Here is a 26,433-nt window from a genome sequence, read left to right on the forward strand (position 1 = left end):
GCTCTTACCCCCACCCAGAAGCTCTCTGTTCTTCCCACACGGGCTGGGCGGTGGTCTTCTTCGGGTCCGGAGGATGGAGGGGGCTTCCCAGAGCCGAGGAAGTAAAGGAACTGTCAGTGCGCTCTCACTAAAAGCCAGCGACCTGGTGCTTGACCCCGGGCCCAGGACGCCCAGGACGCCCAGGGAAATGTGCCCGGACACGGAGGCTGGCGGGAGTAAATGGCTTGTGTAACAACCAACAAGGGCTCGGAGGCAGAGCTAAGCTTCAAACCCCCAGCCCGGGGCATTTTCTCTGTGGGGCCGGGACGACGGGGCAGCCGGGACACAGGGTCAAGACGAAGGAACAAGACGGGGAGTCCCAGGAAGACGCTCCTCTCAGCTGCCTCTGCGGCGGCCCCAGCGTGTCGTGCCTTCAGCGTCGAGGATCTGGGACCTCCAATGGGGACCCATGCCTTTTCTCAGGACTTCGGTTTCGGGGTCTCCTCCATCCCCTAGCTTGCACCCCATTAACTCCCTCCCCAGCCCTGCGTCTTGTTTTGTGTTCATGCTGTGCTAAGTACTGAAGGGTTTCAGAGGAAGACGGTACGTGCGTGCAACTCACTTTTAAACGGTGCAGGACACACCACGGATGCGTGCGTATATACGTCAGCACACGTACGTACGGCCGGAGAGCCTGCACGAGGGACGGAGAAGCACACAAATCGGTAAGACGTTAACACCTGGGGACTGGGCGGTGGGGACCTGGGAATTCCTTGTACTCTGCTTGCAACTTTTCTCGAAGCCTGAAACTGTGTCCAAATACAAAACTTTAAAAAAGAAGAAGTATGTGGATAATGCTGCCTCGTGCATTTGAACGTTGCTAAGAGAGTAGATCTCAGAAGTTCTCATCCCAAGAGAAAACCCGATTGTACTACGGAACGTGACAGACGCTAGCGAGACTTACCGTGGTGGCCATTGCTCAACACATCCAGAGAGCGAACTGGCATGTTGTATGCCCGAAATCGGTATCATGGTATATGTTAATTATACCTGCATTTAAAATTTTTTTAAATAAAAAAAAAAGGGTTATGATTACAAAACGAAAAAAAGGAGGTGGGTGTGAATGGGAAGAAATCACCGGACGCAGGACTCCCCGCTCTGAAGGCCGTGTCAGCGGTAATCTGAACAGGGCACGAGTGGGGGTGCTGTGAGCAACCACAGCCTTCACACGCGGGCCTGCACGCCCACAGCAAAATCGCAAGGCAGATACCAGCCCTGGGGACGATCCTTGCTTCCCCGGCCCTCTGAAAACCCTCCCTTTCACGGAAGCAATGGGTGACCCAGTTGGAGCACGTGATTTTTCTCGCAGCATTTCTAAGACCTGTAGGAGGCATGTTTTGTTAGCTGAAGTCAAGCTACTGTTGGAACTTAAAAGTAAAAGAAGTACTTTATTTTTTGAGGCCATTATAATTTCAGCTTTCTTACAAGTGGTATGAATGAGGGAGGTTTCCTTGTATCCAAAATAAATAAATAAATAAATAAATAAATAAATAAATAAATAAAAGGAATGATAAGAAAGCCACTGACAAGAGCTAATCCATGGGAGCAAGCCAGTGCAAGGGCAGATGATGGATGAGCAAATGGCGGTCTCTCCATACGATGGAATATTATTCAGCTTTAAAAAGGAAGGACATTCTGACCTAAGCTGCAACATGGATGCACCTTGAGGACATCCTAAGTGAAATAAGCCAGTCACAGGAAAGCCTCCACTCATCCGAGGTACCTGGAGTGGTCAAGTTCAGGGAGACAGAAAGTAGAAGGTGTTGCCAGGGGCTGGGAGAGCGATGGGAAGTTAGTGGTTAGCGGGTACAGACTTTCGCTTCTACAAGATGAGAAGAGCACTGGAGATGGACGGCAGGGATGGTTGGACAACGTTATCAATATATTTAATACCACTGAACTATGCACTTAAAAATAGTTACGGTGTTAATTATACTTCAATTAAAAATAGTTTGAAGATGGTAAATTTTATGTTATGTGTATATTTTTTCACAATAAAAAAATTGAAAAAAGAAAAGAAAGTCTGCTAGTCAGTGTCCCTTAGGGCCTTTGTCCTGGCTTCTGGTCACTTTATCTGGGGCTAGGTCCCCTTCACCTCCCAGCCTACACCCCCAAATTCCTTTTCTTATCCTCTCCTGATACTGGGTCTGGGTTTGCCTCTGTTCACACCCTCATTGCTCGGTTCACTCAGGTGTCCATTCATGGAGTGCTTCCCCTTGGTCGTGACCTCATGGAGGGCACAGACAGGTAACAGTGGTCACAGCTGCCCCAGGGCCCAAAGGGCAAGAGCACTGCGTCCTGGGCACAGCGGGGTCCACAGGGAGGAGTGGTCAGTTTTGCTTGAAAAGGTCAGGGGAGACTTCATGACAGTGTGGCCCTGAACTGAGTATTGAAAACCAAAGAAGTCTTGGCAAGACGTGTTACATTCTATAGTAAAACAGGACACTTCCAACTCTCCAAATTAGGCAGGTCCTAATTACCAGGGAGGAGCCTTAGACAGGGGCCTTCCCCCAGGGCTGGGGACAACAATAAAAACAATCACATAATTCCTCTGAGCAGTACCTACCCGTCCACTATTTCCTGAAAAGCCCACTTATGATTGAACATGGAACATCACCTCCTGATGTTTGCTACAGCGGGGTGGGGGTCTTGACCTCAGTCAGAACTCACCCCCCCCCCCGTTGCTGCTCCTCAAGGAGACTGGAAGCTTCCCAGCTCCCCCCCTCCAGACCCAGCCCAGGTCTCAACCCCAAGCTTGGCCTCCCATGGCTGGAGGAGATCCTGGCATTGTTTTGTTTTGAAGATTTTATTTATTTATTTATTTATTTATTTATTTATTTATTTATTGACAGAGAGAGAGAGAGAGAGAGAGAGAAGCAGCAGAAGGAGAGGGAGAAGCAGGCTCCCCACCGAGCTGGGAGCCCGATGTGGGGCTCAATCCTAGGACCCTGGGATCATGACCTGAGCTGAAGGCAGATGCTTAACTGACTGAGTCACCGAGGCGCCCAAGATCCTGGCACTTGCCAGGGGAAAGGGGGGTGGCCCAAGCCCAGCCCACTGCCAGAGAAGCAGAAGTAGCCTCCCAAACTCTCCCCTCCCCCCAGCAAGAAGCCCCAGAGCACAGGGACCGCACTGGGCCACCCCCACCTTACAGAGAGGATGAGGAGGCCCTGAGCCTTCACACAGCCTGTCAGTGGACGATCTCCATCTCCTGATTTCAAATCAGCCCTGTGGGCTCTCTGCGCATTGTCCCCTCTCCACCTCCACCAAACCATACAGCCTTGGGCTTGTCCCTAAGCCTCTCCCACAGAAGCCCTCTAAGCTCCCATTCTTCCTCTGTAACGGAGAAAACCTGCATCCCCAGCCCCCCCACATCCCACCCCCCAACAGAGACACTTTCAGACCCAAGGCAGGCCAGACGGAAGAGGCTTAATCCGGCACTCGGTGAAATGCAATGAATGAGAAATTTTCTGACTTGATTTCTGATTCTGTCACTTACTTGCTTCACTCACTCACTCACTCACTCATTCATTTGTTCGTTCGTTCATTCATTCAGCAACATTTCGGGGGCACCAGCTACATGCAGGCAAAGTTCCCGGTGGTAGGAAACACAAAGCCCGATTAAGACCCGTTCCTTCCAAGGCCACGGTCAAGAGGGAGACTGATGACGGTGCAGGGTGCTGGAAAGGGCAGGGGATCTAGGCCAGCTTCGGTCGGGGCAGGGGGATATTTTTAGGGGCCAATCCAGATCTCCATATAGGAGGGGCTTTGAGGCAACAGTCTGATTGGAAGGGTCTGCGAAGCCGTGCTTCTCTAGCACTTAACATAAGAGGAGGAAACGTGGGTTTTCCAGATGCGGGAAGTGACAGGAGTCTAAAGAAGATTACGTGGCTCTGTCGCTGAAGGGTAGGACTTGGCCTCTGGGTGCCTGGGTCTCCTCACCTGTAAAGTGAGGCCGATATGGTCCACATTCCGGAACGGGTGTGAGTGTTGAATGAGGCAGGTGCAAGAATGCGTGTCCCTGCTGGAGACACAGCACGCTCTCCATCAGTGGGAGTCCTCCAGGAGAAAGGAATACAGTTGTTACTTGGGGCCAAGTTAGGCCAGGGCAGCTGCAGGAGCAAAGCAAGGTCACTCCACCTGCAACTGTCTCCTTCCAATCAGGGCACATTTCCCACATTTATAGCGAAGACTGTCCATGGGCTGAGACACTTAAACCACTGTAAAAACGAGATGTTAAATTTATTTTGTTCTATATTTACTTAAAACTTTTAGTGTGTTTAAAAAAAAAAGAAGACCCTTCCACAATACATGTTAGCCTAAGGTACGTTGCAATGTGAAGTCATAGCCGGGAAAGGAGAATGACCATTTTAATCACAGCATTGATTATGCAGTTCAGGTCTGTTGTGAACGACTTATAAAATCCTCACTTCCTCGGACACTCTTGGTGACATCTGGCCTATGCAGGCACCCCAATGTTTAACTGCTCAAGAATTTCTCAGTGGGAACATCCGGTGTCTTCCACCCACTGTATCATCGGAAAGGCATCCGGGGTGGGCAGTGGCAAGAGGGGCCATTCCAGAGATGTACCACTTGCTGCTGTCACAGAGAAACTAAGCTCGCTGATGCAGGGTCAGTTCGGGGCCCCTTCTGCCTGGTGAGCCCCAGGCCACCTTCCTACGTGGCTATCACCTCCTCCCTGCGGATTCCCTCCTTTGAACTTCCCTAACGGCCCCTTCTAATTAAATCGCTCATCACGCAGCATTGCAAGAGGAGATGGGCAGCCTCTGTCATTGGATGGGACCCTCACCGGAGGCACGGACAGTGTCTTGCCCCGCTCCCTTACCTTCGCTGCCCCCCCCCCCAGCGAATACGTGTTGCACTGAATTAATCTCGTTAAATAACTGAACGTCGCAGCCTGCGACAGGACCACGTAGGCCTGCAGAGAATTTGCTTCTTTCACCAAAATCAAGTGTTCTCTTTCTCCAAATGGGTTTACTCAAACCTAAAGAATCATTTATAAGCTGCAAAGGCCAGACTTTCCTCCTCTTAGACAAGAAGGAAAAACTAATGGCTGAAGTAAATTGTACAGCTACCGGTTAGAGTTTTCTGAGATGGATGAAGATGGGTAAGATTTTTCAATCTCACCTTTAAAAAATTGCACCTTTATACCTATCAAATGGTTAAAATTTCAAAATTTCTAGAATATCCTTGTATCTAAGCTATTGGTTAGGGTTTCTGTCTAAATGGCTGGAACTCGGGGGAGGTTAAGTTCTAAGTGTTTTGCCCATCACACACAAGTAGGTACGTATAAATAATCCTCAATGTTCCAGTATTTACGTGTTGGTTGGAGAATGGTTCTTTCATTGACTTCTGCTCATCTGGACTGAAAAAAAGTTTTCAAATAAGTCTCTGCCTTAAAATGCATGGTGTGGGGGCACTGGGGTGGCTCAGTCGGTTAAGGGTCCGACTTCGGCTCGGGTCATGATCTCAGGGTCCCGGGATTGAGCCCTTATCAAGCCCCACTTCAAGCGCCTCGGGGAGTCTGCTTGTCTCTCTGTCCCTCCCCACCCTCCCCTTGTGCACAGGCTCGTTTTCAAATAAATCAATAAAATTTTTTTTAAAAAAGAAAAAGAAAATAAAATGCATGGCGTGCACCTTCTACCAAGAAAACCTTAATCCGCAGAGGAAGTGTGACAAGCTCATCTCTTTTCCACCTGTTGCCACTTCTCAGGAGACTGAAGCATCCCAGCCGAGGGGCTGAGTCCCGAGGGGCTCATGAGTGGGGGCTGAAGAGCGGGGAAGCTGGTCCTCGCTGTCCACCCATCTGCCTCAGCTCAGAAACTTTTCTCCAGGTCAATGCTTCCCCTCAACCCTGGTCCGGATGTTGAGGCTGAGCAATCAAGGAGGCCGCTCCACGTGTGGTCAGTTATCATGAGCTTGGAGGGTACAGGTGTGGTTGCCTCCTCCTTTCTTGCCCACGGAGCTGCTCCCACACACGGGGCCTTGGGCTGGGCTGGCCTGATTCTGAGGAGGACTCTGGAAGGAGGAGGGAGATGGGGCCTGTGCCGTCAAGGTCTGTGGTCATCACTGCAGCGGGTGAGGGGAAGACAGTTTGCTGTATACTGAAAATCCGCCCCCAGGCCCACCCCACTCCCCAATTTACTGAGCTCCCCACATGCTTGGTCACATCTGATGGCCACACAGCCATGAGGTCACCAAGGCCATGAGCATTAACCTTAAGGACAGAGGAATGGAGAAGAAAAAGGCCCTCCGGGTTCAGGAGATCTGGGCTCAATTCAAGCACTTGGGCACCTGGCCTGCACTGGGTCTCCCTTCTTCATCTGTAAATTAGGACGGCTAATACCTCCTGAGGGGGTTGAGTGCAAGATCCCAGGGCAGGCTCCGCCCAAGGGCGACGCTTACTACCGCTGCCTTTATCACAGATGGATGTGCTGGGACCCAGAGCCGGTGCGGATCCTCCTGACAGACCCCGAGCCGGACATTCTGTGCCCAATCCGAGTCCATGCAGAGATGAACACGCACAGATCCCGCCCAAGGGGACCTCCGGGTCTGACGTGGTCGGATCGACACAGACAACAGACTTTCGGAGGGGAAGAAAGAAAGTTATGCCCCAGCTCACGATGCCTGGGTGCAAGGTACAACAGCCTGGGGAGACGCTGTAGGATCTGAGGGGCCTGGGGGTGCCCTCCTTCTCCCTCCTTGACCCTTCCTTCCCCCATGCTAAGCCCCCATGCCTTGTATCGCTCATCCACATTTTAAAGGATTTTGTCAACCACCCGGTGTAAATTCAGTTATCATTTGTTCACGTTCCAATTTGATGTATCCAAGTCAACTGTAACTGTCCGTCGAAGTTCCTGACCAGCCTGACATCGTCAGGGTTCCAGCAAAATCCTGCCAATAGTAACAGCTATTATTTATTGAGCACTTATTCTGTTCCGAGGACTGTTCCAAGCTCTTTACCTGTATTAGCTTATTTAATTCTCACGGTATTCCTAAAAGGTAGATAGTATTCTTAGCCTCATTTTACAGACAAAGAGGTTGAGGCAGAGACGTCAACCAATTTGCCCAAGGCTCCTCAGCTGTACAGGCTGACATCTGTTTCCAGGTCCTGGCACAGCAGCCTCCCTGAACCAAGGGCATATAAAGCTTCAGGCTGCCTGTGAACCTCACGGTGGGCTGAACACAGTTTCTACAAGATTCCAAGAATACTAGAGAGCCTGCCTGTTCCTTGCCTTTGGGCATGCAGTTGGGAGAACGGGTTCAAGCAGGTCTCCCTTTAATCACCGGGGCTGGGGGACTGCAAAGTAAGAAGCAGAAGGGAGCCCCCCTCCCCCGGCGGTGACCACCACTGTTCTGTACCCCCACCTCTGGTCACCTATGGGGGCCCAGAATTATGTCTAGCCTGGAGCCTCAGCCCCAGGCTCTGCGGTTCACTGGACAGCACTCGGGATGGCCAGAGTTGCAAGTGTCTCTCATGGGAATCGAACAGAAAATAGTCAAGATACAGGGCCAACAGCATGGAGCTGGTTTGGGATAGATGGGGGCTTTCCTCTTGGAGTTCCTCCCTGCTCCACCAGGAGGGGGCCCTGGGATCATCTTACTGAAGGAAGAGGTCCCAGATTTGGGCCTCTCAGGAGTGGCCCAAATGGTATGTAGACCCTGAGAGCACATGAGAATTTTCTCAAATGCCATATTCTCACAGGAGGGTCAGCTGACCTACTTGGGGCTCCTCAACAGCCAGGGGCCTGGCCAGAGGCCAAGGTCATGTTCTGACACTCTTGCCAATGGTTCTGCCCTCTACCCCTTCTTGCCAGCTCTGGTTCCTGGGAAACAAATGTGTCCCTGAGCCGGATCTCTTTGGCTGGTTAGTCATTAGATTGGCGGCAAGGGGATGGACGGGATGACATTTGAGGTTCCCTATATTCTGGGAATCTGGACTTCACCTCAGAAGGCCATGCCTGGGACGGACAGACAAACCAATGGAACAAAACAGAGAGCCTAGAAATAGACTTTCAAACATAATGGCCAACTGATGGTGACAAGACCATTCAACAGAGAAAAGGCAGTCTTTTCAACAAATGGAGCTGGGAAAACTGGATATCTAAATGCGAAAACATACAGAGTTGGAGCCTTACTCAGAATGGATCTCAAGAGTGAAAACTGTAAAGCTCTTAGAAGAAAACGCAGGAAATTCTTCATGACATGAGTTAGCGATGGTTTTGTAGATGGGACATCGAAAGCACAGGAAACAAAAGACAAAAATTGCTAAACTGTATTTCATCAAAATTAAAATCGTCTGTGCATCAAAAGGACACGATCCAGAGAGTGAGAGAAAACCCACAGAATGAGAGACAATATTTGAGAATCATGCATCCGATGAGGGATTATTAGCCAGAATATGTAAAGAGCTCCTACAGTTCAACAACATACAAACAAGCAACCCAACCCCCCAAATGGGCAACAGGCTTGAATCCACATTTCTTCAAAGAAATCTACAGCTGCCCAGACACAGAAGGACAGCTACTGTGGGAGTCCCCTTCTATGAGGTTCCTAGTCCTCACCACATGGTTCACTTAAAATGGTCAAAGTGGTAAACTTTATATTTTTACCACGATAAAAAACTATCCCTAATTGAACAAGAGATTTTGAATTTTTAAAAAGGCCATCTGAGTAGCACAAAGAACACTCAGCTTGGGATCCTGGCCTCTTTCACTGCGTTGGCTCAGAGGCCTCCAGAGGCTTCTTTCAAGTCCGGATCCTTCAGCAGAAAGCGAACCGCGCGTGGGGCTTTGCTCCTGCCATTCCTTGGGCCCCATCTTGCCTGTGTCCAGCGGGGCCCCCTGCACACCCCACACTTGCTCTTTCCCAAACACTGCAGGTATTTTCCCACCTCAAAGGCCTTGCTCCCGCTGTTTTCTGGGTCTAGAGCGCCATTCCCAGCTCCTTCAGTGGGAGCTCCTCTTCAGCTCCTCCCAAGTCCACCTCAAATGTCTGGACCCACAAAGCCCCAGTCTGTTTACACTTCCCCTGGGGACTCTGGCTTCTGCACATCCAGCTCCCTGGGGTCAGGGATCAACTCACTCCTGGCCAAATGCTCCACTCCTCCCTGCCCAGGGCTCAAGCCCCAGGGATTTGTGGGATAAGGAGAAGCCTCTGGCAATGCACTTCTCACAGCGGTGTTTGCGCCCAGTTCTCTCTACGAAGAGGGAGGATGGAGCCCTCCCCGTCCCGTCCCGTCCACACCACCCCCCTCAGTGCCTGGTGCACTGTTATCAAGGCTGCCACCCCCCTCCTCATCAAGGGAGCTCAGGACGGCATTCTTGCCAGAGTAGAGTGCTGCATCCCTGTGTTTGGGGGGGGGTTGTCTCCGAATCCCAGGGGGTAGGGCTGAGTAGATGGGGTACACAGGCAGGAACAGCAGCAGCTCTCAGGTGGCCCTGCCAGGCGAGCAGCAGGAAAGGACGAGGAGCCCGGAATGGGGCAGGCGGGGCTGGGGCTGCGGGCAGGAGGGACCCAGCACTCATTGCAGGAAATGGGGAGACCTGAGGAGGAGGACGGTGGGGTGGGGAGGGAGGTTACCCATCTCACTGGAGCTGGACCCTGGCTGGTGACAGCCAAGGGGAAACAGTGGGGCAAAGCGGTGTTCCTCCAACGGTGGAGTGTGAGAGGACTCAGGCTCATACAAAATGGGGCTACCCAAGACCTCTCTGCTCCCTCACCCCACGCTCCACAGGGATCCCTGTGGGGAATGCACTATTTCCCAACAGGGTGCAAGAGAACCGGAAGTTGGGTTTTCATCCCAGGCCTGGATTCAAAGGAAGGAGGAAAGAAGAGAGAATGGAAAGATTTGCCCATTATTGGTCCCTCTCATGGTCTTTGGCTCCACCCTGCCCTGAGCAGAGTTTCTGGCATGTTCCCGGAGCCTCTGGGAACTCAAGGAGAAATCCCTCACACCAGTTTGAGGCCCCTATGTCATTCCTGCCCCCCCCCGTCATTCTCACCGCAGCTCAGCAGGACACTTGAACAGGTGAAGAAGCTATGCCCAGGGTCACAGAGTCAGGTCTAGAACGCTGACCTGCCGGGCACCAAGCCCACCCTTGACCTCCCCACCTACCACATCCCCAGATGTGGAGAAGGGGAGAGCTCTTTGGAGGCCGTATTTGTAAAACCCAGTCTGCCAATCTCACAGGATCAAGTCTAGTTAGGGTTCTCCTACAAAAGAATGCTTTTCACGCTCTCAGGGCCTTGGACCATCGAGAACTTGCCTCTCGCTTCCTAGCAGTCCTACCTTGGGCAAGGAACTCGAGCTCTCAGAGTCTGTTTGCATCCGTGAAGTAGGGATGGCAGGAGGGTCTATCCCATGGGGCAGCGACTGGGATTCAGGGAAGCACCCTCGCGATCTGGTAGGCTGCCTGCCTACCACGGGGGCAGGGAAATGTGGCTTGTCACGTGGCAGCAGCAGCACAGGGGTTTTGCCCGGCCAACTCAAACCCCCTTTTGCATCACACTCCACCAGACTCACTTCATTATTGTCCCTGTCCTGCAGATGGGGAAACTGAGTCAGGAAGCCAGGCCAGGCACAACAGATTGGCCCCTTTGGCGGGTCAGACTAATCTTCCCCTTCCCAAGGGGCGTCTCTCAGTACAATGAATCGGGCAGAGTGGCAGGGCCCAGAGGCCTCCTGAAGATCCTGGAGGAACCATCCACCTCTCTCCTGGCACCTCGATCCCAGGCCTGGAACAGCACAGAACCCCAGGGCCTCAGAAGTCACCTAGTGCCGTGCCGTTCTAATCAGAACCCCCACCTCCCTGCCATCATTGGCAATACCCTAGTGCCTCCAAGGGTGCGAGAGGGCGGGGCTCTTAATCCTTCCATGGCAGAGACCTTGACCAGACAGGACGTGCCTGCAGGCACACTACCTCTCTGCACCCTCACACCCCTCACACTCTTCTCCCTCATAGGGCAGGACAGGCCCAGACGGCCTCAATTTACAAATGAGAAGATTGAGTGGAACGGCGGAGATAGCGAACTGTTCCAAAGGCACATTTCTGTGGCAAAGCCAAGACTTGAACCCAGATCCCTTGCTCGCCAGAGAAGGTCTGGAGGGAGAAAAGGAGGAAGAAGCAGCCTCGGGCTGTTCAGCTACCAGAGAAGACACAGCGACGAGTTCGAGTTCCGTGGCAACTTCTCTGAGCCCTCCCCTTACTAGGCAAGGTTAGGCTCACCTCCGAGTGGGGTGGGGGGACTTCTCATGAGCTGCAAACCCCCTGCCCCGTGGACAGCCATTCCTGCCATGCACGCCCCCCAGCCTGAGTGAGGGCTTCCCCACCCCAGTACCTGCCCCAGTGAGCTGGGCTTGCCCAGTTACTGATCTTTCTCCCACTCCAGACCTGAAGGCAGGGGCCGTGTCCTGTGCTGCTCAGAGTCCCCCAAAGGCCTGGCATGGTGACGGGCAAAGTTCGGGGAGGAGAACCAGCGTCTCTGTCCCCCGTCTGTGAAACAGGACATTTGCACCAGCAGACATCTGGCATCTCTTCCAACACCGGGTGGGACGCCCACCCCAATGCCGTGATCCACTGGTGTGGTGGGGGAGAAGCAAGGCTCCTGGACATGACCAATGCCCTGGCCGGACCGGTGGCCATCCCAGAGAAGAGAAGATTGGTCATGTGGCCTCAGCTAACTCCCTCGGGCATGCACCCGCACGGTTTCCACCACTCCGGGAAGAAACTTGTCCTAGGGAGCCTTGTAGGGTTCAGGAGTCCCAGCCGAGTCACAGGTGGGATGAGTCCCTGCAATCCCACGGGGACCCCCCAGGTACTCGACTGTTGCCTTGAATCCCCAGGCTCTCAGGGTGGAGTCCGCCTTTTTTCTCAGGAGAGTGGGGCTATTTGGTGCAGAGAGAGTGGTGTGACGTACTGGAGGGGTTACAGCAAAGGAAGAGAGTGGGTGAGCCCAGCAGATATTCCCCCAACCCCTTCCTCCCCCACCCCCAGCCGTGGAAGGAAGAAAACCCAGCTGTGCATTCGGCCTTCCCACTAACCTGGCTACAGGGCTCCATTTCTTGCTGGGTCTCAGTTTGCTCATCTGCTAAATGGGATCTGCAACGTGCCGAACGACGGCGCCCATAATGGTTTCTCTTCTGCACTGAGCTACACAGGACAGAGGGTATACTTGGGAGCTAGGGGTGGGAGGAGGCCTCTTTGTGGTGTGGGTGGGCTGGGTGGACCCTGCCAGGGCCCCAGGAAGACGCTAGGTCTCCACGTGGGGACTCTGCTGCCACTCACCGGGTCAGCCTTCCTGGGGAGCCGCGGCTGGGAAGGCCACAGGCTGTGAAGCACAGACGATTAGTCACCGTTTCCCCACAAGTGACTCTGACGGCAGAGGCTCTGCCTGCCACAGGAGGCCCCAAGGGGAGTGCCTAACTGGCACAGGTGCACCCCTAACACGCATGCAGCTCCCCTACACGGGGGACAACAGGCGCAAGCATGTCTGTCACGCAGGAGTGCACATTAGTGAGTACGCACGGCCACACCCTGAAACACATTTGGACACAGGACCCAGACCCAAGGGGTATGGGCGGGACACAAGCCAGCCGAGTTCATGCTGTTCTCGTGCTCATGAGAGCCCCCATATATATCCATGTTCGAGCAACACTCTGAGTGAGACTCCAATTCTCCATTCATCCTCCTACTAGTCAGTAAGCATTTATTATGCCCAAAATCTCCATCTGGAAGGCCCAAAGCTATAGGGTATCAGGCGAGGACTCTGCTCTCCTAGGAGGAGGGCTGGCACATAGTAGGTGTTCAGTAAGCATGGAGATAGGTACCATGAGTGGAGATGGAGACATGAGTGGACTGGAGGGGCCGGGAACCCCAGAGCCTCAGGTTGAGCCTGCCCATCTGTGGGCACCAAGACGCTCCGGAGTTGGCTCCTCGCCATTTTTAAGTCCAAGCCTGGAGTCTAGAACCTGCAGGCAAACAGGGCCCTCCAGGGCCACCAGCCTACTTACCCTGGAACTGCCGCCCACCTTGTCCCTGTATCCCCTTAGCTCACCTCAGGGAACCCTCAAGACCCGTTTCTGCTTCCAGGGAAGACTTTTCTGTCCGCTCTATCCAATTTCTCCTGGACAAAATTGTATGTAAGCCGGGAGGGAGGGCAGAGAAACGGGGTGAAGGCGGGTCCAGACTGGTACCGTCGCAGAAGCCTGTAGAAGGCCTTTGGAAATTGTCCAAACTCCTGCATTTCACAAGCTCAGACCCCTGAGCGGAGGGGGAAGGGGCTTTCCCAAGGCCACGCAGGGAGTAGAGAACACAGCAGTGGAGACCCCGCCGGATCTACAACGGATCGCGCGCGCCCTGCCCCGCACGTGCGCCGCCCTGGACCTTAGCGTCCTCGTCCAAACCTTCCACGGCCTCTCAGTCTTCTCCGCCGGGGCCCTCGGAGCGCGCGGAGAACGGGCTGCTCTGGACAGCCTGGGTCGCCAGCAGTCCATCTGCAAGAGCCTTGGGGCTCACGCCCACGCTCCGCGGCCCCCAGTTTGGACGGAGAATCCGCTCGAAGGCGATCAGCTTTAAAAATGCAGTGAAGCGCGCACGGCTCTCTCCCTCTTCCTGGAACAAGGCAGCAGCGCCAGGCGCCCAGCAGCTCCGAGCGAGCGTTCAAGCACACGCAGCGCGGCGGCAGGGAAAGACAGGTACCTGGCGGGTGGTGGCGCCTCAGTCCCTCTTCCCCTAACCCCACACACATCCCGCTAGTATTTCCCAGTAAAACCCTCCTCTCCAAAAAGGGTGCAGTGGAGCTCCGTGGTGATCCTTCTGTCTGCCTCTGGAGCTGAGATCTGGAACTGTCCCCTGCCCCGCATCACCACCCAAATCCCCAGCCTTTTGCTCCTCTGAACCGCCCCTTAGCCAAGCCTCAACTCCCTTTCCACCCCTCCCTCTCTTCCTTGGTGCTGGCGGGGCGTGCGGGGTGGAATGGGGGGTAGAGAAGAGGTGTTTGGTTTGATAGGTAAGGCAACGGAATGCCCTGGGCACGGGGTGGGGAGTCGGGTCTGGGGTCCCCACGACACCTCCGTGGACACACAGGAGGCTTCTATCACACCACTGAGTCACCCTTTTTAGGGAGACCGGCTGTCAGGCACCAGTGCTTTTGCTGACCCTGGCTACCTTGACCCCCTGTACCGGGTGAGGAAGGAGAATCTTTCAAGGAGGCGGGGGTGTGGCCCATTTGCACATTTATAGACCAGAGAAGGCTAGGGGGCTGTAGCTGGGGAGGGGAGGTCCCTGGGGGCCAGGAATAACCATGATCCTAGAGAAACACCAGCCTGCAGCTGAGAGGGATTGCTGGCAGCAGAGAGGTGTGTCTTCTTTCCGCAAAAGGGCACTGTTTGGAAGAAGGGCCTCTTCTCACTGGTCTAATCCAGACTTGGCAAAGGCGAGCAGTGCTTGGGTCCCCTTGAGGGGACCCGGTGTCTTAAACTCTGAATTCACTGAGCAGTATCAGCACGGAGCTGTCTTAGTTTCCTAATCTGATGACCTGGGTCACTTTTGCGAGGGACATCCGGGGAGCCCCCATGGCTTCGGGAGCACGTGGCCAGATGGCGCCTGGCCGGCTGCATCCAGATGCAGAACTGGGCTCCTACCGCCCCACTCAGAACAGTGCCCGAGCCTCAGTGGGGGCGGGGAGGGGTCGTGGGAGTGGGTTTCGGGGGGGCAGGGAGCGCTCTCTAGCCAAGCACTCTGTCGCAGCCCCTCTTCCCTACTCCCGTTTCCTTGCAGCCGCAAAACGTGCACCACCAAGCCCGGCGGCTTCCCCATTCCGGGACCCCAGCCCTCGGAGCCTCGGGCGCTGCCGGCAGTTTTCCCCGCCTGCTGCTTCGGGCACCCTGGTCCTCGGAGAAGCCGGAACCCAGACGGAGCCCGCGTCACTCCAACCTCCCCTCACCCCCACTGCTGCAAAAGCCACCGTATTTCCATTTCGTACAATTTTCCATCAAAACAAAGCCGCGCGCGCAGAGCTGCAGGAGGAAAGCGGCTGAGGCCCAGATGAAGGTACATCCCCCCAAAAGTGTGCCCAGCCGCTCTCCAAAACGAAAGTCCTCAGGGACTTCGGCGAAATGTTATGCATGGTATTTTAACTCGTTTTCCTACCTCGGCTCCGTTTTGCAGCCTGCGTGGCGCGGGGCTTCGGCGAGTCCGGGACAGCCCGGCCACGGCAGCGAGGTTTGTGATGCAGCCGGTTAAGTAACCTCGTTTCCCAGTCCGGGTGGCGCCAATGTCCTGGCGGTACAAGGTCAGCCCACTCAGGAAACACCACCGGTACCAACCGGGGTGGGAACGGGGTCTCCAGCTCTCAAAGTCTCTTCTGAAATTTTCTTTAAACAACCCACCAAAAAAATTTTCCCCCAAATTTTCGTGTACATATACAGGTCTGTATGGTGACCCCGGTGGTGGTTATACCCGTGTCCGCACAACGAACAGTTCTTCGAACTTTCCACTTAGCGGTGTACTGCACTGTGCATAAACTATAATAAAGAGAACTGTGCAAACTGGTTGATTTAAAATACCAAAAACTTTAATCCCGGCCTTCCGTTTTGCTATTTAAGGTCATCTGTGTTTACGCCGACTGTTCGAGCACGCTGACGGCTATAGAAATTAACAAAGTACAACATTAAAAGCATTTTTCTTCTCTGCCCCTCCTCCAAAAGTGACCTGGGTCGGCAACAGCACAGCTCCCAGGCTGGAATTTTCTCTCGATCATCTTACAGTCACCCAGGGGCTCTTAACGGCTTCTTCTGGGCTGTCCGTTTCTCGCCGTCTTCTTTTGGGCTTCTCTTATGCAAAACCACACGCCGGGTCTCGGACTAACTTCCAATACGACCTGGGCCAAGTTTACAGGTTTGGTGGTGTGTGGATTATGTCGGTGTGGGGGGAAATAAATACCCGTAGCGTTCAAACACTGCATCTAATTCGACAAATCAGGACCAGCCCCTCGGCGGCGCCCCAGGGGTCTCCGGCCGGGCCCTCGGCGCCTCCCGACCTCTGAGCTGCGAGCTCGTCTTTGGGGGGCCGCGGGGTGGATGTCAAGGTAGCCAGTGGCTAGCAACGAAAACCTGCGTGCACCAAATCGAAAGCGAAAGAGAAGGAGGGAGCAGGGCTGCTCCCCGAAGCTTCCCGGGGCGCATGGCTGAGGCCTGGGGCAGCGGTGGCGGGGGCTTGGGGCTCGCAGCCTGGGCCTCGGGGGCGATGCGCTGGAAACCTCACTCTGGCGACGAGGAGGCTCTTTGTGCCCCTGAGAAACGCCGGGTCTCCAACCTGGCGTGTCTGCCGGGGCCCACGGGCCCAAGGACGGGCCAGGGACCAGCAAGGACTTCGGAAAGCCGAAGTGCACAACGGAGCCCGGCGAGGCGGGATTGCAGCACACGCCAAGCCGCGGGACACGTTCATAAGCTCGCTCGCGATTCTCTCCTGCACCGGGACACGTTCATAAGCTCGCTCGCGATTCTCTCCTGCACCCGGAGGGCACTGCCGCTCAGCTTGCTCGTCGCACTTGCAGTACCGACGGGGAAACGGAGGCCCAGGAAGGGGTAGGGATGCCTACAAATTGAGAGGATGTCTCACCCCCACTTTCAGCAGCTCCCAGAAGGAGAAGGCCGGGCCGCAGGGACTGGAGGAGGCTTACCCGCCCTGCACCCTCTCAGCGTGGCCCTGGAGCAGCCCCCCAGGCCGGCACTTCGCTAGCCCTAGGGCGCTTGGATGCCGGGGAGTGGCTCCCTGGAGCCGAGGTTCCGGAGGAGGTCTCCCAGGCCTAGCCTCCAGCTCAGTGCAATTCCGCAGCTCCCGAACCAAGCTTCCAGCCCCGGGACCAAAAGAGCCGGGAGGAATGTTGCAAAGTCCAAGCTACCTGCAGTCAGACCGCCAGCAGCCACGGCGGAGCCTATGGCTGAGGCTTTGTCTGCTTCCACCTTGCCCTGAGCTCCTGGGAACATCCCAAGGCTTTTTCTTTGATCCCCATTTACCCCCTTTGGAGTCCGCACTCTCCAAATGCGGGAAAGAACTGCCGCCAGCGTGTGCCTCAGTTTCCCTGCTTGCTGGCTGCCTACGGAGCCAACTCCAGAGGCCCTCCTCCCAGCTGCCTTTGTAAAGGGCACAGCCCAACCTCTTGGTGCCTTGGTTTCTCATCTTGGACTTCACGTGCCTAATCTTTCTGCAAGGGCCAGAAATCTCCTCCTGGCCAGGGAAGCTCGAATAAACAGAGCTGTTTGTTGTTTGTGGCTTTGCCCTGAGCAGTGCTCGTCTCAGGCAGCGGGGGAGTGGCGGTCCTGTGGCTGATTCTGGGCTGCCTTTTGTCCCAATCTGCAGCTTATGGCTTTGCCCAGAGCACGGGCAGGGGTCTGCCCTGTCCTCAGAATGGAGTGTCCACAGGTTCCCATGCACGTGGAGGCTTTTGGCTGAAACCTGGAGGACACTAGACTTCTACTCTCTTGGCGTGGGGGGGGGGACACTTACCACCCACTGATGCAGTTATCTCTAGGAGGAAAAGGGCTTTCGAGGAGTCGCTTGCTCAACCAGCTAATTCAAGTTAGAGAAAGGGTCAGGCCAGTGGGGAGGGGTGGCAGCAGGGCTCCGAGAGGGTGCCCAGAGGGGGCCAGCCCTTTCCTCTTTCCCTCTGGACCTGAAGACATCTGCCAAACAAGAGGTTGGAAGCAGCTTGGGACCTCTTCTTATGTCATGTCTCTTCCTCTTCAGAAGCCTCACTAGTGAATTTCTTTAAAACGTGAAAATCCTGTATAGCGGGAGAGAGAGCCTGTGAGGCCCCTGGCTTTGCACAATGGACCTCCAGGGGTCCCCCAGTCTGAGACTTGCTCTCACCCAGTAGTCCTGGTGACAGGGACCAGGAGGGGCCTGGGTAAGGCCTGGAGGAGGGAGCCTGAGTCAGCAGCACTGGCAGGTGGGTGCCTGCTGACAGGAGCTGACAGCCCCTGCCTGTCGGAGTGGGGAAGGAGCACCTGTGCGGAGCCTCGAAGGTCTGTGATCTGAGTGCCTGATCTCATTCCAACAGGAAGGTGGGGAGGAAAGGTGGAGGAAGCGGGGAAAGTCCACTGGATCTTTCCAAATCCGCTCTCAGTCCTGTCCTGTGGGTTTGGGAGTGTGTGACTGTGTGTGAGGCCACATAAGTGAGTGTATTTAGTGTGTGACTGTGTTGGCTCATGACGGAGGGGTTGTGTGTGTGTAGTCGAGTGTATAATTGTGTAAATGTTTATGAAAACAACCACCTAATGAACTAGTTCTGAGCCTCTGGAAAGTTAGTTTGAAGATAAGAAAGTGTCTGCCATGGGCTGTTTTCCCAAGGCTATTTTAGCCACCAAGGCCTCCACCATGTCCCATGTCTGTCCCCAGTCTTGGTGCCTCTCCCTTCAGGCTGGACCAGTGCAGCCAAAGCCATTGCTGTGTCAGGACCAGCTCAGCTCCAGGGCCCTGCCTGAAGGCCAAGGCCTCAGGGAGAGCCTGTATCCAGGGCTCCTAGCCCAGAGAAGATTTTTCCCTCCCTTCTGGGTTTCTCTCTCTGCCAGCCTGGGGCTTGTCAATCCCGAAGCAGTGGGCGAGAAGGCCGAGGCTGCTGAGCGGCTCTGGCCTCAGGCTGCCTTTTCCTCCATCATGGTTGCTAAGCTCTGGGGGCCCAGGCCTACGTCCTGCCCGCAAGCTCAAGGGGGCTTGGAGGTCATTTAGGCCTCGGGTTCCCTGTGGGCCCAAATCAGGACCCAGAAGCTTCCCTCTTCCCCCAGCTTTGCGCTGCCTGCAACTCTCTAGCTCCCTGCCTTCTTGCGGGTGGGTCCTAAACCATTGTTCCGAGCCAGCCGCCTCCCAGGTTCGCCGGAGGAGAAACGCTCCGAACGCCAGCCCGTCTGCCTCTGCCGCCACGAGCCGGGCTTGTGGGGGGTGTGTGCAGGGGGCGAACTCGGGTCTTCGGTGGCTCCAGAAGTCTGCGGCCCCGCACCCGCGTGGTGTCCCTGATCCACCGCATCCCGGCCGCGCTCAGCCGGCTGCGCTCCAGGCTCCCAGCGGGCTCGGCACCTGCGACGCTCCCACCTGCAGCACCGCCCCGGGGGCCTCCAGGCCTGCGGGGAGCGAGGCCTCAGCAGCCCCGGAGCCCCGCGCCCCGAGCGCCCGAGCGCCGCGACGCCACTTTGCCGCCGCAAGACCCGAGCCGGGCGAAGCATCCGCTTCGGAGGCGGCCCCGCGAGCAGCGCAAAGCGAGTGGTTTGGGGCACCGGCGAGGACCGAGAGAAACGAACTCCCGGTCGCCTTTAACAGCCAAAGACGCTCCTAGCCCTCGGCGTGAGGAGATGAAGGTGGCAGGACGGATCCCACGGTCCCCTCGGAACAGTCGGTTCCTATTTTCCGACACAGAGCCACCCGCTGCTCGGCCCCGCGCCTCCCCGGCTCGCCGAGCCCTGCCTCCCGCCGGCCGAGCGGGTCTGCAAAGCTCCGAAGCCCCGGCCCTGCGCTCCCCAGCCCCGAGCGCCCCGCACGTGCACTCACCGTAGCAGGGGACCTGCAAGGCCGCGTTGTGGCCGCCACTGCCTTCCTGGAGTTTGAGGCTGCCGTCCGGGGGAGTCTTGCAAGCCCCGCGCTGCAAGTAGAGATGCGGTTGCTGCGCGGGCGGCTGCGGCTGCGGCTGCGGCTGCGGCTGCTGCGGGGCCGGCGGCTGCGGCTGCGGCTGCGGCTGGAACTTGTTAAAGGAGCCCCGCGCCCCGGCGCCGCTCTCCAGGGGTGCCGCCAGGTCCTGCTGCCCCGCGCCGTAGCGGGCCCGGCTCTTGGCGTCTCCGAATCCCTGCCCTTTGGCGGCGGCCGAGAGGAAAGTTGTGCCGAACTTCTCGCCGCCCGGGTATGCCCTAAAAGGCGAGGAGCCCTCCCGGCTCTGCGACACCGGGCTGTAGTAGGCGTCCATGGCAGCAGCCGGCGACTCGCAGTAAGAGACACAAGTCTCAGCATTCATGCCTGGCCTGCGCGGGCGACGGGCGGGGGCGCGAGCGAGAGCGCGAGGACGCCACCGCGCGCCTTGGCCGGGAGTTTGGAGAGGCGAGGAGGCGGTGGCCTTGCGCTCCGCGAGGGCCTGCTCGATCTCCCTCCTCCCTCCAAGTCTCGCTCTCTCTCCTCTCTCTCCTCTCTCTCCTCTCTCTCTAGCGCTCTCTCTCTGTCTCTCTCTCTGTCTCTCTCTCTCTCTCTCTCTCTCTCGTCCCTCCTCCTCCTCCTCCTCCTCTCTCTTCCTTCTCCCTCCCCACAGCTGGCCCAGGGAAAGAACGGAGGGCCGTAAAAAGATTCAGATGTTTCGGAAAGTTGACCAGATCTCCCAAACCCTCTTACAATTTTGAAGTGGGGGTGAAAAAAGAGGGAGAGTGAATTTTTTTCCCCCGACTCTCTCCTTCCTTCTCTCCTTCTTCCTCCCCCTCCTCCCTACTCTCTTAACACCCCCTGCCCCTCCCTTCCTCTCTCTTAAGGAGATGCTACTAACTCCCTCGCTGGGGATTAAACCCGGAGGCGCCGGAGGGCCTTTCCGATTCTAGGCCGGGCAGGAGAGGTGACCCGACCCTAGGACTCCGGAGACTAGGCTGAGAATTGGCGGGTCCAAGCTTTGGCCTAGGGGAGGTGGGGGAGGCAAAACTTTAGTGACAGATTAAAAGAAAGAAAAAAAGAAAAGAGAAAAAAAAGAAACAAAAAAACACCTAACACGTTTTCACTGTCAGAGTCAGAAGGGTCGCCAGCCTACTGGTAGGTCAAGTCCTTGGGACACTGAGCTTCGAATTTGTCGGCACAGCTTTGGGCCTTCCCACGGGTGCCTCTTTCTCTGCTTCCAGCCCCTCTTTCCCATTCTTGATCCCTCTATGAAATTAGCACACACCCTCGGCAGTAGTCCTGTGCTCGGCCACTTTCCTGTCTAATTAACTCTTTCCCTCCCCTACATGGGCGCTGGGGCCGGGTGTTGAGGGGCCCGTGTGCACTCAAACACCGGAGAAACCTTCGATGGGCCAGGTTACAGAAGCTTTAGAGCTCAGTCCCCTCCCTCCCCTCCTGGGGCAGAGCTGGGGCGCTCTCCTCCTGTCCGCGCCCAGCCCAGGGGATTTTGGGTCCTGGGGTTGAGAGCTAGGAGTCTGGAGACCTTCTGGTCGCGCCCTGTCGTCGCACAGTCACCTGCTTAAGGCTTGGGGTAAGGGTGAGGCAGCCTCTTCTCTCTCTAGACTCACTGTCTCCGACTGTAAAACCGATGGCTTGGATTTGATGGGCTGTGGTTTTCCTCGGCAGTGTGCGTCTCGGGGCACTGGGACGAGCCACAGCAAGGGAGAGCAAACTTTAGAGTGCGTCCTGCCTTTTCCCCAGGGTTGGTCATCGATTATGCCGTCTCACAACAACTGTGAGGGGTGGAGGTTGGGGTCCCCAATTTTAGATGAACAAACCAAAGCTCAGAGAGGTGCGGTCACCTGGCGGGGGGGGGGCGCCTTGGAACCCACGCTGGGACTAGTCCCTCCAGGGTCCTGGGATGGCACTGGGGACAGAGAAAATGCAAAGAGTAGAGGAAACGGGTCTCCCACTGGGGAATGACTAGTTAGAAGGAGGCCACTTAGAGCAGCTTTTGATAAACTGCAGGGAAAGTCCATGGATTGAGGACTTACCTCAAAGGAGATGGGCGGGGGTGAGAGGTGAAGGGGCAACGTAAAAGAAGAGAGCGCCCGAGCGCCTTGAACCCAGGGATGTGGGTCAGAAATCAATCTTCTGCACCTAAGTTCTCCCAAAGAAAAAATACCTGGGGTGTCGTGCTTCTACCCCCAACCTCAACTGGGCTAATCTTCACCCCGCCCCACTCCCTTGGTATCTCTGCTCCTTGCTCTGCCGCCGACTGCTCGATCTCACATCTGGTTTCCATCGAGTCTTACCTTGAAGTGCTCGTTAATAAAGATATTCCGAAAACTTAGGCCAGGGGTGCGCAGGTCCGAACCCCTCCCCTGCGGCCCACTGGGACCTGCGTCTCTCTGGCCCACGGTCGTAAGCCACGCATATATAACTCATCTTATATTTACTAAGCACCTATCTATCGTGGCAGAAGCCATCCACAGGTCATTCTCCCTGCTACCCCCCACCAATGTGACATCACTCACCTTGTCCTACCCATTTTGCAGATGGGTAGACCGAAACTCAAAGAAACCTCAGAGTAAAAAGTGGATGAGCCTCCCATCATCCCAAATGCTCCAGTCCGGCCAACTTCTTCAGTTCTCAGAACCCGCCGAGGTCTGCCTGTGCACAGCACCTAGCCGGGTTCCCTTACCTGGAAGTCTCTAGTCTCATTCCTGTGCTTTTGTCTTGTTAATAATTTGGGATCCAGCTAGGGTCCCTTCCTCCCGAAAGCCTTCCCATATCTCCGGGTGGGATACGGTGCTCCCTTTGGCTGAGTCTCGATCTCGACCCCATTGTTGTCTTGGTTGCTCACGTCAGTGTGAATCTTGACCTCAGTAGTCAGGTTCCTAGAGGGCAGTGCCTGCCACGCCTGCTGCCCCACAAATATTTGTGAAATAGGATATTAAAGCCAGAGCTGTGGGACCCAGGTTTCTCTCCACTGCCCCTTGCTGTACTAGTTCCAGGGTTCCTCTTCAGGAATTAAGGACAAAGTTAAGAGCCTGCCCACCTCTCTGGGGCTGCCAGAGAATAGCAAGCTCTCTCAGAACAGGGACCAAGCCTGTTTTGTTCACTACAGGACTTGATGCATCATAGGTCCTCATAAAATGTGTGTTGAATGAATGAACGAAAACGGCGTGTGGTTCAGAGGCTTGGGGGTGAATTTTTTGCCACAGAGTCCCAAGCGAACAGACACTCCGTTCCATGATCCTAGCCGTGGCAGGAAACCCTCTACTTCTCCCCCACCCCTCTCATTCCAGGCCTACACACGAGGGGAAGACCAAGAGGATCGAAATGCGTGGGTGCAAGACAGGTGCAGTGGCAATGACACGATATTCTCCAGTAACCTCTGCGCTGCTACAGAGCTCTCGGAGCAAAAAACCCGCCCAGTTCCAGGAAGCGTTCCTTAAGCACTGCCTCTCACCACCTGCCCACCTTCGCTTGTATTACCTGTTTCACGAGTGCCTCATTCCTCGGCCTTTCCCCCAGCTACCTGGGGAATTTCAAACCCAAGGCACAGCATTTGATGCCTTCAAATGGAATCCCTCTGATGCACTGAAGTCCTGCGTCCTTGGAACCATCGTGAGAGCCAGGGCTCTACCTTTCTATCCACGGACGGACTCAGAGTGACCACTTGCCTGCCAGCGAGTAGGCATGAACCTGTGTGTGGGTTTGCCTGTGACCCACATGAGAACATTCTGGGCATGTCGTTTGCATGTGAAAACTGTCACTGACCCCCTCTCCCAAGTCCCTTCAAAAACACACCTTTCAGGAGAGAACACTAATGAGTGTAGCTGGTTATTTCTGTCTGTGTGTGTCCAATCATTTGTTCATCCATCCGCCCATCCCCCCATCCATTGCTAAAAGCCAAGCCACTCCCACGCACTTCCCCTATGAAGGTTACCAGCCACCTGGCTGCTCCGAGGGCACTGAAGCCAGGTTTTGGGGCCAGCCTCTGCTTTCCAGGCGGGTGATTTCTCCTGCAGCTAATGCTCCCTCTGGCTTGCTGTTTGTCTTAAGCTCCTCGGACTGCTCTTGACGCGCCTGGCTGGGCCATCTCTGCACTTCCCTAACTTCACTGCATACCGGAGCAGGGGGTCAGCAGGGCCCTCTGCTTCAGGTCCTGCTCCCCCACCCCTGGCAGGCACACCACAGCTGTCCCCCCCTTTTCCTCCCTTTTGCAACTCCTCCTCTGAGGGCTGGAAGCAGCTTTCCCTTTTGGAGGGCTCCGCACAGAGCTGGGGAAGGGGAAGTGCTGAAGAAATGCCTTTCTTTGTCAAGGCCAAGTGCCCAGGGTCACCTCCTCTGGGAGATCCTCCTTCACCACCCCAGCGACTGCTCGGTCACATCTGCCTGTTTATGTTTTTCCATAGTATCTATGCTGATGCGACATTATTTTCACGTTTGTTGATCTTGGTTTATTGTCTGTCTTCCTACTTGAATGTGAGTTCATGACTACTGTCTCTCCAGTAGGAAATACAGTGCCTGGTACTGTGCCTGGTATACTCAGTAGTATCTATTGAAAGAATGGCTGAAGGAGTGAACACATGAATGAATGAATGGATGGATGGATGGATGAATGAATGAATGAATGAATGAATAGCAAGGGAGCGTGCTCCAGCGCTGGAGGGTAACTGCCCAGTCCCTGTAGTTAGGGGCTGGAAGTCTGGAAATCAGGCATGTAGGACTGAGTTGGTTAGAAGGTTCTGGGTTGGGGAAAGGCACAGCAGACACACCTTTCTTTCAAAGGGAGGGACAGATTTGGAACCATCCCCTGAGCTCTCCCGATCGCATTCTCGCCCCTACTGGACAAACATTGGAGCTCAGGGCCTGGGTACTGTAGCCCCGGGGTGGGGGTGGGGTGGCAGACGCAGACTGGCTTATTTTCTATGGGACTTCTCCTGCCTGCCCCAAGCCTCAACTTGCAGTGTGAGTAAAATGAGGACCACACCCACCTCATTGGAAGTGCGGACTACTTGGCTCCAAGTTGCCCCCCCATCCCATAAACGGCAGGAGGCAAAAAAAACTGCTCAGAAGTTTGGGGTCAATGAAAGGCCATTTTGGACACCTGCAGAATGGGCAGAAAGAGTCAAGAGACAAATTGGGGAGGGCAGGAATCTAACACATTTTGCACAGGACCCCTCCCCGCCCTGCAGATCCCTGTACCCCAGCCTCACCCTCTGGAAATAATGTATTAGCAACAATGTATTGGACAACTGTTACAAGTAAGTTCTTGCACTTTGAGATCTTTGCAGTCCTCACAACAGCCCCATGGTGGTACTATTATTCTTATTTTACAGTGATCAAAACAGCCAAGCACAGAGAAGCGAAGCAACTGCTTAGCATCATCAGCAGAACAGAGGACTTGGGATTCAGACTCAGGTGATCTTACATCAGAACCCATGCCCCCGAACACTTTGCATTGTCAGAGACCTCTGGAAGCAAGTCTGGTTCTCAAGGATCTCTAGGGACCCGAGGGTTGAATGGTTCCCGATCCCCCTGGTCTGCAGGGCACGCAGAGAGGCTTTCACTTCTCCAGTGCTGAAGGTGCGGGATAGAAGTGAGCCGAGCCAGGGACTCGGAGCCATCACCAGCCCTGGCCATATGCGCGGACCCACCCGCATCCAGCCTCCCAGATCCCGCCCCAGTCTCCCCAAATGCAGACACTGAGGCACCTGCCTGCTCAGCTCCCGCACCAGCGCTGCCCTTGGGCTGGCCGCGCCCCCTGTCGGACCAAGGTGGGGAGGGTGGCACTGCCCCACCAAGGTTCTCCAGGAGGTCCGAGGTCAGTGTGAGGGGTGGGGGACTCAGGACACAGCAGGTCTGCACCCAAGTGCACCCAGCTGTCCTGCGGAAGGAGTGGGGTCTCCTAGGAGCGTTGAGCTTCTGGGAGGACCTAGTCTGAGAGGCACGGGACCAGGTCCGGGTCGGCCCTTCCTCATTGCCGGGCCCTGTACCCCCAGATTCAGTGCTTCGCCTTTTCCCATGTCCGGGCCCCCATCGATCCTGGCTGGCGAACCCTTCGAGGACAACCACCTCCCCCACCTCCTGCACTATGTTTAATAAGGTTGGAGAGCAAGGGGGTCCAAAGGAAGCCTGCATTCAGGGGCATATCTCCCTGCAGCAATCTGTGAATGGCAAGAACTCCCAAGGGGCCAGATCAGCGAGTCCTCGTAGCTCACATACTGTTGGGTCTTGGGCGTCAAAGTAGTACAAAGTGGGAGGGATGGAGGTTTTTACAAAGGACCCACCTTGCCGCCTGTGCCTATGGAGGACGCACACCTTTGCTCACCCAGATGTCCCCAGGGATCTGCCTCCCGCGCTCACGGTGCTCCCAGCACCCCGTTTCTCCACGTGGGGCTGGGGTTCCCATCTGAAGGCGAAGTCGGGAGGTGCATCCCATCGGTGGTGCATCCCGGTTCCTGCCCTCCCCTCGCAAATGTAAGTGGGGAGAGAGTTCAGAGGGCCAGAGCTGGCCCAACTGGGGTCTGTTGAGCCCGGTGGAAAACGCAGCTGGAAAGCTCCTGAGAGGGGGGTTTGCACTCTACCGGGGCGACCTCCTTCATCCTTGCTAGATCCCGAGAGGACCTTGTTAGAACTGGAAGGCCTCCTCTGGGGGTCCCAGCCAGAGCACCCCTGAATATCAGTAACTGCCCGAGAGGACACGGGTAATTTAAATCTACAAATATTTCTCATTAGAGGA

The 26,433-nt window shown here is 55.5% G+C and overlaps 1 protein-coding gene across 1 annotated transcript in view; it reads right to left on the reverse strand.

Moving 5' to 3' along the window:
* Positions 1–20,061, reverse strand: part of ALX4 (ALX homeobox 4) — a 39,286-nt gene extending 19,225 nt beyond the window's left edge. The window contains exon 1 of the mRNA XM_026511861.3: positions 19,605–20,061. Coding sequence (XP_026367646.2) covers positions 19,605–20,061 — 457 coding nt within the window. The remainder of the gene's footprint in view (positions 1–19,604) is intronic.
* Between the last annotated feature and the right edge of the window lie 6,372 nt (positions 20,062–26,433).

This window comes from Ursus arctos, unplaced genomic scaffold (assembly GCF_023065955.2).
Source record: "Ursus arctos isolate Adak ecotype North America unplaced genomic scaffold, UrsArc2.0 scaffold_23, whole genome shotgun sequence".
Taxonomy (NCBI): Eukaryota; Metazoa; Chordata; class Mammalia; order Carnivora; family Ursidae; genus Ursus; species Ursus arctos.